The sequence below is a fragment of the Rhipicephalus microplus genome, chromosome 1 (genome assembly GCF_043290135.1).
Source record: "Rhipicephalus microplus isolate Deutch F79 chromosome 1, USDA_Rmic, whole genome shotgun sequence".
In the NCBI taxonomy this organism is placed as follows: Eukaryota; Metazoa; Arthropoda; class Arachnida; order Ixodida; family Ixodidae; genus Rhipicephalus; species Rhipicephalus microplus.
The window spans coordinates 60,617,405-60,631,320 of record NC_134700.1 but is presented as its reverse complement, the minus strand read 5'-3'; the positions used below and the strand labels follow the sequence as shown (position 1 = coordinate 60,631,320).

At 44.1% G+C, this 13,916-nt stretch overlaps 1 protein-coding gene across 1 annotated transcript in view; it reads left to right on the top strand.

Moving 5' to 3' along the window:
* The first annotated feature begins 4,670 nt into the window (after positions 1–4,670).
* LOC142765366 (serpin A3-7-like) overlaps positions 4,671–13,916 on the top strand; it is a 108,711-nt gene continuing 99,465 nt past the window's right edge. Inside the window, exon 1 of the mRNA XM_075866179.1 lies at positions 4,671–5,117. Within this exon, the coding sequence (XP_075722294.1) occupies positions 4,671–5,117 (447 nt within the window). The remainder of the gene's footprint in view (positions 5,118–13,916) is intronic.

Here is a 13,916-nt window from a genome sequence, read left to right as displayed (position 1 = left end):
AGCTAAATATAGACCAAGGGTTGTTCTACCGGGGACAGCGCATCGTGCTTTTTTTAAGCACGATGCGCATCTAAGCATCTCGGACTTGCTTCATTAAACATACCCAAGCATGGTGGCAATAAAGAACATTGCGAGGTCCCTGTTCTGGTTTCCGGGTATAGACGGTGAGATTGAATGATTGAAGGTAGGATGTCTTGCCTGTGTGCAGTCCGCGGCAATGCCTCGAGTGCAAACACATTTACCATTACCATGGCCCACAAGAGAATTGACCCAGAAGAGAAAGGAGAAAAATGAAACCAGTTGCAGGCGGACTATGCAGGTCCTATTGATGGGCACATGATATTGGTAGTCATGGATTCTAGAACGAAGTGAATAAAAGCTGTCCTAATTTATTCTGCAACTGCAGAAGTGATAGTTGGTGGCTTCCATGCATAAGTTTGCGAGGTTCGGTATAATTTGTACTCTTGTGACAAATATTAGACTTTACTAAGTTCATGGGTTTGTACTTCACAATTTTCTAGTGCAAAACCAAAGAAAAGACGTGACTGCAGCGCCCTATCATCCTCAGTCAAATGATTTAGCAGAGAAAGCCATAAGAAAGTTACAAGATGGCTTGTAGAAAAACGAAGAAATTCCGCTACAAACTCGCATGTTAAAGGCCCGGTTTGATTTCTTCTCCTCAGTAAAACTACTGTGGTCAAGTACAAACCACAGAGAATTTCTTCACAAAATGTCTCAGATGTCAAAGTATAAGGCAAAAACTTCTAGAACCACTTTTTCAAACCACTAGGGGCGTCGGACAATACAAATGGCACATATGATTCCGTTATTCATTTTGTAAAAGAAATAAAGAGACTGCTATGTTGATATTGTAGGTACATCTCAGTGTCTAGTATCTTAGAATAGGTACATATATAGTCATAGTATCCTTTATGCACCTAATTTACTTTATCTATACTTGATGATTTGTTTACGATATTCAGAACTTTCGTAATTAGCATTTCGTAAATAAACTGAACTTAGCACCAATACTTCAGTTTCATATACCATTTTATCGGGTATCAGCGTTTTCGCTTCTTTTCTTTTTTCAGAAATTATACTGCCACTCAATTTGTCACCGATCCTCCCTGGTGGGTAAAACCATTCATCTGAAAATCAACGAATAAACCTAATAATTTCAAAAGCCTATTTCTTCGCTACCTTCACGAAGCAAGCAAAAGATTACTTCAACTTGGTACGCCAAACATCCTTTAGTAATGAACGATGTGAGTTCCTTTCAAAGCCGGTCAATAGAAAAGCACTTTTTCAGTTTTTGAGAAATAAGAAAGTTTTCCAGTACTAAGAAATATAGAATCTGTAGTATCATCACCAGTTGAACTGAAGGCCTTTTTCGAAGATATAGCTCAGGACCTGAATAGTCGCTTTACTACAATTCTCTTACACCAAGCCCAGTCCCCCCATAGGGCTGAGAATTCTGAAGAGGTCACACCTGCAGAACTAGCAAACGTAGTCAGAACACTACCCCATTCTGTTCCTTGTCCTCATGCCATGACGCCGTAGGTGATAAAATCGGTACATAAAATATACCTACTTGGCCTACTCGAAATTATTAATCACTAACTTAGAAGCTCTTAAATTCTGCCTGATTGGAGATTGAAAAAAGTGATTCCATTATTAAAAAAAGCAAGGCGCTGGGTTTACCTTAGATATTATCGGGCCCATTGAACTTATATCGCACCTAGTAAAACTCGTTGAAAGAATATTATATAGACGTATAGATCGATGGATGTCGGAAAAAATTACACTGAGCCAATGTCATATCGGATTCAGACGTGGTTGGTCCGTTTGGTGTGCTCACGTGGATCTTGAAAGCAAAATTAAACTTGCTCAATATCAGAAACAATATTCCGCTTTGGTAAACTTAGATATCATAAAAGCTTGTGATAGCGTGGAGCTTGTGAAACTGCCAGATTCGCTTCAGAACTTAAGACTGCCTCAATACTTGTTGGCCTGTATCCATGCTTTCTTAATTTATAGAGAATTTTAATGCTCGCAATCTGGTGTCAACTCTTTATTATATTGGCAAACGAGAGGTCTACTGCAAAGATTAGTACTGTCGTCCTTATTATTTCTTGCACTACTATGCACCATTCCCATACATCAAGAGTTACAGGTCTATGTATAAGCTGACGATATCGTATTTTTCGCTACGCGGGCGGACATTCACACACTGTACCTGATTCTGCAGACATACATGGATAGCCTGGAAACGTCGCTAGAGGGTATCGCCCTATGCCTCAATGTTAACAAAAGCACAATCATAGTTTTCGTTTAAAATGCCCCAGTGCGAATTTCACTAATGTACCAACAAGACGTCATACCTCAGGTCGAGTCAGTTAGGTACTTGGGGGTAACCTACACGAAACACTTGACGGGAGTCCCCACATAGAAAACGTGGCTGCTAAAGGAGCACGTGCCATAGGGATGCTGCACAGGCTCAGTAATTATCGTGCCGGTTTGCGTAGAGACGTGCTCGTCATGATATATTGCAAGTACATTCGACCGATAATAAAATTCAGCTGTGTTTTGTTTTCTGGCGCTCCGGCTTGCAAAGTTCGACCACTGATTCTGCTGAAACGCGAATCATTACGCTTTGCCTATAGCTACCTAAATATGTTGCGAAAAATATCCTACACGAAGAATCCAGCCTGCCTTCTCGTATCAATATTTTTCATATTCTAACAGTGCGAAAGTTCCTTTGAATCAATGCAACACCTCAGAGGAAGTAACACTATGTGTTCAATAACCAGCAGGCCTCATTTTTCAACCACCAATGGTGTAAACTACTGTGCCCTCAAGTAATATTTTCAGAGAAACTTGTGGACCCCTTAAGAGTTAACCTTTGGGAAATACTTGTACTCAACACTGTAGATATAATTAGGATTGAATTAGATGATATATATCCCAAGAATGCAAAACTTTACCATATCAGTATATAAATGGCATTTTGGAAGATCATTTGGCCAATCTAGAAACATCCATTGTGATAGCGACTGACGCTTCTGTTTATGAAGAGAACTCTGGCGTAGGAATTATATCATCCTCTGTAGATCAGGCTTTCTCAATTTGACTACCCGACTTTACCCCTACTTACCAAGTGGGGCTACTGGCAGTAGTCCTAGAATTGCATAAAGTGCCCCAACATCTATCAGCAGTGATTGTCTATCAGCAACATCAGCATCTATCAGCATCTATCAGCATCTATCAGCATCTATCAGCAACATCTATCAACAGACTGTCTCGCGGTCTGTACGGCCTTAAGCTCACCAACTTTTTCACGTGCTTCAGAAACTTTCTGCTCGCTCATTCTTAGACATGTGCGACTCGCTCGACTAGTTTGGGTACCAGGTCATAGAGGTTTAGCTCTCAATGAGCATGCAGATGCTCTATCTGTATCTTCACTTGATTGCCCTGTTTTACCTATTTTGCCTACTTCTGAATATATCACAACAGCACGCTTCGAAAAATGCACAGCGGCCAATAACTTGAAAAATCTCTTTTGTTTTTATCAGACTATCCACAGCTAAACTTTCCTCGGAAGAATAAGTGGTGTTCATCAAGAAAGAAAGAAATAGTGATTACAAGACTGCGTTGTCGAGTCCCTTCACTGAACTTTTAACTTCACAGGTCGGGTCTGGAACAGTCACCTTTGTGCCTTCACTGTAATGAGTGAATCTTTGGAGCACTTCTTTTTGTCATGCCAAAAATTCAAAAGTCAAAGAAAAAAAAACTACTAGTAGCACCCCTACGAAAGTTGGACTAAAACTTGACACTTCCGGTTATTCTTTCAGTTGGCGCAATCGCATTTGGTTTCAGCCACAGGAGCGTTTTTACCACTGTTACAAATTTCTTACGAGAATCGTAAAGAATGCAATGCTAGACATAGATAAATTCAGTTGTTTTAAATGTAGACATTTTTCTTTTTTTCTGTGCGTGTTTATTATGTTATCTTTTTCAAGCTTTTTGTTTTGTTTGTTTAGAAATCCAACACCTTTAAATTATTACCTATATTACCTAATGAATTCAATCGCTTCTTTCAAGAAGTGAATTCAATAAAAAGCAAGGCACCGTCCCATTCATGGCCTATCCCCCTACGTGGGTTGCGCCAAGTTGTTGAAGAACTAACCAACCAACCAACATCCTGCTCTTCGGGGCCGCTTCATTAGAATATAGTGACAGGGGCATCTGTGGGGCCCTCTATGAATTCCTTGGTGACACAAGGAGATCAACTTGCCAAGTCATTGCGAAATCGTTGCAAAGCCGCATCAATTGCAGCTGTCTTCGTAATCCAAGCCTAAATTCAGAGTTTCATTACTAATCTGCAATAGCTTCGGCAAGAATTATGTATTATGAAAACTTTTAGTGATTTCAAATTGTATTTGTTTCTTTATGAACTTTTTGTATCTTCAAAAATACTATATCCTTTATAAAAATAAGAACAAAGAAATTATTTTTGTTTCCCTGCATACATAGGTTTATATTTCCTTTGCATTACCCGCCCGTTTTGGCCAGTTTCCAGTAGTGGGCAAGCGCCAGAAAAGGAACCACAAAGCTGCACGAGCTAGGAAAGACGGGTGTGAGCAGCTGGCTGTGCTGCTCAAGGAGAAGGCATGGACAACGCTCCCAAGGCAATCAGCCTGTTCGGCTGCCACATGTTTCGAAATCTCTTCACGCAGTGCCCGAACGATAACGTGCTTGTGTCACCACACGCTGCTATGATTGTTGTGTCCCTGGTGATGGCGGGCGCCCAGCGTACAACCGAACGTGAGATGGCTGAGGCGCTAAAGGTCAAGCTGCCGCAGTTTCACACGTCCATGCGGCGCATACTCGTATTCGCACCGTTCGGGAACTCGCCAGCCCCCGAGGAGGAAGACGCCGCCTTCAAGATGGCCAACCGGATCCTCGTCAACAGCAACCTACCACTAAGCGACTCGTTCCGAAAAATCGGCCAGCGTGTTTACCGTACGCTGGTGTCGTCGGCCAACCTAGCGCGTCGCAGTGCCGAAGAGCGCCGGCTTGTCAACACCTGGGCCGAGGCCATCACGGGCATCAAGCAGGTGAGGAGTCACGATAACTGGATGGGAGGGAGGTGAAACACACAGTACACGAAAAAAAAGGAGGACACGGCACGGGACGATAGGCTACTAGCAACTGAATTCTTTCTCTAAAGATCATTTATGACGTGGCTATACGAAATAAATCTAGAACAGTCTATATAAATAGGTTATACCCACTAGCAGACACGTAGGCAAGGGAGGCCCAGGGGGGCCAAGGCCTCCTCGTTCGCGAAATATGCCCAGTCGGTCAATAAGGCCAGAGTATAAACGCACAAGTACCTGTAGCGGCAAACACTATTTAAGCAAACGCTATTTAAAAATAATGCTATTTAAGGAACTAACCAACAACAGTTATCAAAGAACTTTGTTCTCAAAGCACGGTAATGCTCACCGAGAAATTCACTGTCCGCCCGTGAAACAACACCCCAACAGAAACAACACTCACTCATATATGTCTGAGGCGTTAGCGATACTGTTGCCAGCACAGGGAAGAAGACATCCGACTGACTCAGAAGCCTACCACCACATGCTCTCCACATATTGCGAAAACCCGTCTACCGAGGGAGATAACCAAGGACACTCTAGGCGCGGACACCATGGGAACTTTACTACGAAATGTGACAGCTTCGACGACCCATTAACTTGTCAGACCCCACTCGCGCCTACGCGAACCCCACGACCATTTGTACGTTGCTTTTGTCTTTGGACAGGCGCCCCCGTGACGGAAAGAGGAAGCAGTGTAAACAACTTGTACAGTTGAAACACCCAGCGGGTAAATGAGTGTTTATGCCGCCCTCCAGTTATTCGCCTACTGATCACCGAACGATGCGCCATAGTTGGCGAACTTGTTCATCATTTTAGAGAAAGTAAGCAGATGACCACCGTTTCTATTTGAGCCTCATTACATGTGGTACGCCGCTGTTCGTGCTTCCGTTTCCATGAGAAAATAGCAACGTTTCTGGTTTGTGCGGCAGCTGAAACTTCTAGGGATTCATAATATGTGATCCTGGCTAGAGTGATCAATACCTGCAAAACTTACAAACTCGCAGGTGCTCAACACTTACAAAGGCAGTTTTACTCATTTACTACAAGTCCTTATAAGAAAGAGTGACGGAAACAATGGAATGCCGCCATTCGTTGAGACGGACGAGCTGCTCCGATATTGTGCGAGGTAATGCATCGCTTCTTGTTCTCAAGCTTTCATTCTGCCTCAGCTTTCAATCAGCTCTCATTGGATGCACTCAATCATGTTGACACTGGTAACTGACGAAAGTTGTAGCTTAAGCATGCGTTTGTTCAGTTCAACCCCTGAGCAAGAGCACCTCGCTCCAACGTTCTGAATTACTTACAGAAACAGCCATGTGGCAATCGTTGACTTCAGAAAGAACAAGCGGTGATTTTGACGTGCATTTGTAATCAAAACAAATCGAATGCTACCATGAGCCCCACCTCAAAGTATGGGCCTTGTAACGCAAGTCCACACCAAGCTCTTATCATATTCACCGGTTTCGCGATTCACTCCATCGATGCAGCAGCGTTGGTGGTACGTTCTCCTTCGCAGTAGGAGCTGATCACATGTCTCCTCGGCGACCCACATCAAAACCCTTGACTGTTTCCACGGCGTCATCTACTGGTTACTTCTCAACAGTGTGACTGACCGCACATCATCAAACACGGCTCATTTAGTCGAGCAACGGACTTCACTAACTCAAGCCTTACTCACTGACCCAACACTGCAAGCAAAAACTATTCGAGTTTGGAGTTTTCCCGGCCCATGACCTCTGAAAGCTCTCTCGTGTTTAATTTAAAATTGCTACCTCGTGTTGGAGTAAAAGGTGGCACATGACATAGTTTTTTCACCAGCTCTGAGGTACGTAGTAAAGGATGTCGAAATCTAGTTTTGTCCTCTTGGAGAGTTTTCTATCACGTAATTTTTAACCTGCGTTCTTGAGTTTATTACCACGTGACTGCAAGCTGCACCTGCTTCGGCAGCTTTTGGCCAAAAGCCGCTGACTGAAGCTCTCACTAAATCGTAAATGTACGCGAGGACCACAGATGTTTTTTTTTCATAGTTTGGTACGGCACCGTCGCGCCTCATGACTGACCTCGAGTCAATGCACTTTCACTGCAACGGCGAGCAGCACGAGCACAACAACCGAGGAAAGCATTCTGTAAACAAAGAAAAAAGGTGAGGGGGGGGGCACTTGAAGAAAAAAAAACTGCTGGAAAGTTGTTCTGCATATACTCGCAAATTGTTGGCTTTTGCTGTGCGGCGGCCCTGGAAGCAGACGTTGGAAGAAGCTCGCGATCTGTGTGTCTGGTTGAGCTGATGAATATCACGTGTTTCTTACATCATCGAGCGACCGTGCACTTCAGAGCGCGAACCTCCGAACCTGTACGTCGTGGATACCTCGCTTTTGTGCTGATTTGCGAAGAGCTGCCAGCGGTAACAAAATCAAGCTAGTGTCATCGTCCGTAGTTGCTTTCTGAAGAGTGACCAGTTACCGAAGCGATAAGCGAAAGGCTTCGCTACGTCTTCAACCAGAAGCCGGCCAGTATGAGTGCGTCGCCGGGGCAGGTAAAAGAAGCATCGCATTTATTTTGTTCGACTGAAGACGATGTCTGCTGGAGTAAAGTGCAGCCCGAATTGAGCAGCCCAAAATGGTGACGAAATTCGCACAGGAGATGTATTCGGTGATCGCCAGCTGTCGTTCATCGCATAGACGTGCTCCTCGAAAAAGCCTATAGTACGCCGCTGGTAAGAAGCTTGTTTACAGGCGTCCACCGCTCTTCTACGCCCGTTCTCATGAATAAGTGCTGCTACTGTGTGCACCGCCGCTCAATGAAAACCAGTGAGTTGCAGTGGTCTGTGTGTACATAGGTATATTTTATGGACTTGTGCATCAGCAGTGTTAACACGGGTGGGGCCAACGGCCCGATGCGAGAGCTAATTATTGGATATTCAAAAAGGTGAGATCAGGTGGGTTTCTAATGAAAGGTCGGTGTGACACCTAGCGACCTGCAACCCACTTGAAGTTTATGCTTGCACGTTTAACCGTTATTGGTAATTGCTGCAAAAAAAGGCTCCTACTGGCACTACACGACAGGTCAAAAAGGCATGCCTAGATATACCGGATTGCCGAAGTACAGCAGAGTAACGCGTGCAGTCTGTTGAAGTAGTGTTTTATTCTGCATTTGTCGTATGTGTGTGTGTGTGTTTGCCTGTATGGTAATCGATGTGTTATCAATTCTGCCATCATTTCATAATTAATAAATTTGTCGACTTTTTGGGCGAATGCATCCGTCAACTATAATTATTTTTGCACAACCTGAAATAACTTCCAGAAATCACCTCAAAAACATTGTGAAGGCAGTAAAAATTTACTGTTTCTATACTCGCTCAAAACCTCAGTGGGGTAAATAATTACTACCCTGCCTACATTCAAAAACTCAGCACGAGAGCAGATTTTTACTTCGACTGGTAGGTGGTAAAAATTGGCAGCTTATCTACGGAGTGAATGATGGAGGGCGGAGCGTCCGTTCGACAATTCGTTCTTGCATCCGTCCTTCCATGCATCCGTTTGTGGGACCGTCCATGCGTCCACCCGCCCGTCCATGCGTGCGCCTGTTCGTGCGTCCGCACGTCCATCCATGCGTCCGTCCCCGCGTTCGTCCATGCATCCGCCCCTGCGTCCGTCCATGCGTCCATTCGTCCGTGCAGCCATCCGTGCGTCCGTCCATGCATCTGTCTGTGTGTCCGTTCATCCATCTAGTCAACACTCCAAGTACCACCATCTCGCATTTTTTCATCATATATTCCCTATATAGAAGCACCGCCATCCATCGGACATTCCAAGGACTAAACGAGAGGTGGCACACGCACACTTTCTCACGGCTTGCGCTTCGTTTCTACTTCCCACAACCACCTCGAGTTCATGGTATATACTACTTCACTGTATTCAAGGCACAGCGGCCCAACGCTCGCTAAACCTTTGTAAAACCAAGGAGGTTACGCCCAGCGAGTATAACGTGGCAACCCTTTCTTGTGAGATAGTGCTCAATGTGCCTGCCAATGGCTGCTAATAGGGAATGAGAGACAGGAGAATTCGGCTTTCAGTTGACGCGCACGCTGCGAATTTTTTATTGTTCAACAACGCACAGGAGAAATCTCCCACCGGCACCACCTTGCAGGTCAAAACGTAAGACTGGTTACACACTACTACGACTACGACAACTACGAGGGACGAATGGGTGCCGCTTTAAGGAGCTTCGTCCCTAAAAAAACAGAAACGGTAGTTCGCTCAAGGATGAGTGGTTTACTCCGGTTTCTAAGTTATTTCAGGTTATGTTCGTTTAGTATGAATGAAGAGTTTAACCTGAACAGCCCGTCTGCTCCTTTCGGCTACGTCACGACCACTTGACAATATAATACTGCGTGATTCACTAATTAACATTGGTATTAACTGCAACGGCCTGTCCACTATTTCCACCTGCCCGCGGTTGAACCAACTGAGCAGATGAGAGGCTTCAGTTTTTATCCTTTCGTGCCATTACGCCATCGACATCAATGAAACTAAAAAAAACATAGTCTTGTGGCCTGAAACGTGCAGGAGAACTCCATCACTCGCAAATGCGTTAGAAATCAATGACCAGTAGGGCTGTTGACGAGAAAATTTTATGTTCTGGTATTTTAAGGGTGCGCTAAGTATAAACGACATTGCGTAAAGTAACATTCGTTGCCTAGAACTAGTGTTCCTCGCTTGCACTATACTGCAAACCTACTTTCCTTGGTATTTCAACTTCAGGTTGTAATTAAATTTAAAAGAAAGAAGTACCACAGCGAAAGAATACACAATGCAAACGCTCACTCACTATTAAACTTTAGGGCATTGCAAGCGTTAAAAAACATAGTAAAATGAGGGTGCATTTTGCATGCCACAAACAGGCTCAGAAAGAGAAAAAAACCAAGACGAGTGTTTACAGTCGATCTATAAGGTAAGTGTTGTAAAGTTGGAAGTTAGAATTATACAACGTGTGGTGTTCTCTACAACACTTACGCCTCCAAGAGTTCTCGCGTAGTCTGGATAGGGTGACTTGCAGTGGTGTTAACTTTTTTTTTGGCGAAGTCACCAAGACGTCTCCGAAGAGTCACTAATTTTAGCCAAAGTCGCTGAGCTATGATGATGGCGATAATATTTTTTCCTGAATCTTGTTCTTTACTTGCTAACGCACGTGAAGGGAATATTTTTTCTTCACACAATATTTCAAATCCATTTCTGCTATGACGAATGGAGCTGAATTGCGTTGCTACCTTCTCGCCACATCACTGTGAACCAATGAGCAGCTGTAGTACCCTGGTAGTAGTCCACTTGTTTGCGGTAAACCGTGAGCCATTCGGAGCCGATTTGCCCATCTTTAACTGCAAAAGAACGAGTGCTCGGAATAACCACATTGTACAAAGAAGATCGTTGCGCCACAGACACCTTGATCTTGTACGCTTTGGCCTAATTTATTGATGCACGTTCCAAGCAGTCCACTAGTCTCACAGTTTCGTAGTTTTCTATGTATGTTTTAGAACACTCAAGCTCAAATTTTTGAAGTCCCCCAAAAAGTTGCTTAAACTCCAAGTAGATATATATTCAGTTGCACGACTGAAAAGACGCTAAATTTAGCGACTTTCTCACAAATTAAACACCACTGGAGAATGGGCACATCTACTGTGCCTTCGAAGATCAAATTACAATTGCATGACTGACAATTTGAAGAGTGCCAGTTCGGGCTAGTTGGTAGGTCATGTCGATTGGTATAGCGGGAGCTAGGAACAACAAAGGGACAAAAACGCGAGCGCATAAGCACTCATTATCTTGTCCCTTTTTTGTCGTCAGCTCGCACTATAACAATCGTCATGACGATTCGAGCTGTGATGAGACGGCTTTATTCAATGCTGTTAACTGCTCTCTGAAGCGGGTGTTGATGCAACAATCAGTCTGGCCTATGTATGTATGTGAACAACACAAAGATGAATTGAGTTAGCAACACCTACACAACAAATGGAAGAACACTTGGCTTGCCTCCGACAATATTTTTTTCTGCCCAATGCGAACCACTGGGACCTTTAGTAGACTGCGGTTAAAATGTAAATAAACTCTGGAAAACACAACGATACCACGGTATCGCTTCCCGACCTTCTCTCAGACTGTGCGACGTACGTGTACATGAAATAACTGCAGTATTTTGTTTATAACGGGTGGAAGACGTCCGCATTCTCTTTTTTTTTTGCAATGAGAATGAGCTCTTTCTTTGCAAAGCGATGCAGTATGATACGCAGGACATCTCGCCTCCTTGAAGTCAGCAATTTGCACGTGGTATTTTTATATTACATTGCTTTCGAAAGACCTCATTCGCTTTGCAATATTGTTAAGAAGTTTCATTGTTTTTTTCTTTAATGCCGAGCGTTAACATGACATCATTATATCTCCTTCAGCAATATTCGAATGCGCCGACACAAAATAAACACCGGTTTCGCTGAATACGGAATATACTGCCACCGAACATGTCTCACAGTGACGAAGCAATCGAAAGGCAACGCAAATAATCCGAGCGAGGTACCTCGCAACTGGGCTCGAGTTCAAATTCTTCGTCTTTGAACACGTTTAAATTGTGCCCACTGTGTTTGTTTTTACAGCACCGTGAATTGTCAATAAAAACCTTTTTTTTTTCTTTAACACTTTTCCGCACCTTGGCGTTAAAGGCCCGATCACACCGCAAAGGCAATAAATGCCGTAGTGACTTGTCAACAGTTAATTGCTAAATCAACATGAATGCAGTCTTCCACCTCACATTTATCATGATCGTACGTTTTCATTACATGTATCTATACGCAATACTGTAATACGCAACAACTCGCGTGCCGCTCAGCTCCCATGCTCGGTGATACCTACACTGACTGCGATATCCGTTTGACATTTCATGCGTAGAGATACATGCAGGTGTGGTCAGAGATATCTTGAGTTCAGGATTTAATAATGTCCAACAAGCGGCAACCCTTTCTTTTCGCATCGTGATCCCCGGAAATGTTGTAGGCCCGTGTACTCAGATTTGGGTGCACGTTAAAGAACCCCAGGTGGTCAAAATTTCCGGAGCCCTCCACTACGGCGTCTCTCATAATCATATAGTGGTTTTGGGACGTTAAACCCCACAAATCAATCAATCAAATCACATCGTGATCCCACCACGCCAACGAGCAACGTGAGTGCCGGAACAGCCGCCTCACTCGGCGTAACACGTTTCCCTGGAGCTCCGCGTGCCCGCTGGGCTTTCTTGAATAACTTAAAAACGCCTATTTGAGATTGCTCAGTTATAAAATAGCAAACCTCGAGCCGCTACAAATTTTCACGTATCATGTTATGGGATTCATGCACTAGAAAAGCTCCAACGAATGTTGTATGCAAATAAAACAAAGTGAGTTTCAACTGAAAGGGACAGACGATAACATTTAATAAACTGCACAGCTGCAGAAAACCTCACGAAGCTGATATGTGTACTCTATAGGCTACCTGCGAAAGAGCAATTCGTCACGTATTTTCACGAAACTTCACGTGTCACAAGAATGGATGAGATTTATTGTGTCACGGCGGGTATGGTTTGCTCACACACGCAGGAAACGAGGAAAATGGCAGTGTTCATTTCTTCATAACGTGTAAACGCTGATGCTAGCACAGCTGAGCCAGGGAGCGTCTACTTACTTAGCATTCTTGAGATGATCCTCCTTAATTGCGCTTGGCGGCGCGACCATCTGTGGGCATGTAGAGTAACTGTATATGCTCTCTTTGTGTAGCAATGTATACAGCGAATTTGTTCTCTAACACCGCTAGAAACTATGCCCTGTAGAAAAGCTGGTGCACAGGCAGTACTACCGAATGTTGTCGCTGTCCACCTGGAATTTATAAGGGGCTGTCGTGCGCTCTGTAGCTCGTGAGCTGCGAGCTGGTGCCTTTATTTGCTTTAAAAGCGCTTATCTGTGTCCTCTCTGAGTGTGTGTATTTCTGCGCTTGTTCCATTATGGACATCCTCAAGCATCGACAGCAACGTAATTGCGTGGATTCAGCATCTTTTTCGAAAAAAAAAAAACACTGAAATAATCAATGATGTAGGCTTACTGAGGCGCTCCTTGAATCTCGGAGAATGTCTATTTTCTGTCTGTGACTTCTTGCTTATCTTCTATAGCTGGTCCCACTTGGCCATGCGGAAGCTGCGGTGCATGCTATTCCGCACTTCGCTACGCCTTTGCGCTTTGCATTACAGAACAGACTAAAAAATGCTTTTGAACTCCCATGGCATAATAATGAAAGGAGGCGTATCTACTTTCTTCGCCAGTATTTGACACGCCAGGTACGATGACTTGCGTTCGGCGATAGGCTTAAGCAGGTAGCCAGAAAAAACAAAACGCGGCTTTGCTGCATAACAATGGCTGCTATACAGGCAAGGTGGCGGACCTATGCGCTACTCTGCTCCCGTAGGGAGCATTTGCAGTTACTCTTTGGGCACTGCAAATAGAGCGTGGCGTTCGGACATCCTGGGCGCAGCGAAGCGTAAAAGCAGTAGCCACGCTCATCCACGCGTATGCGTACTCCTACGCTCTAAGCCAAAAAAGCAAAAAAGGGGTCTGTGGTTCGTACTTTTGCAGGGGGAGGAGTAGCTGTACTCCACAACCATTACTCTTCAAAAGTTGAACGATTCGTCTTTCCGGGAGTAACTGTCAAGAGAGGAACTGTTTAGTCCTCAGCAGTCTTGAGGGGC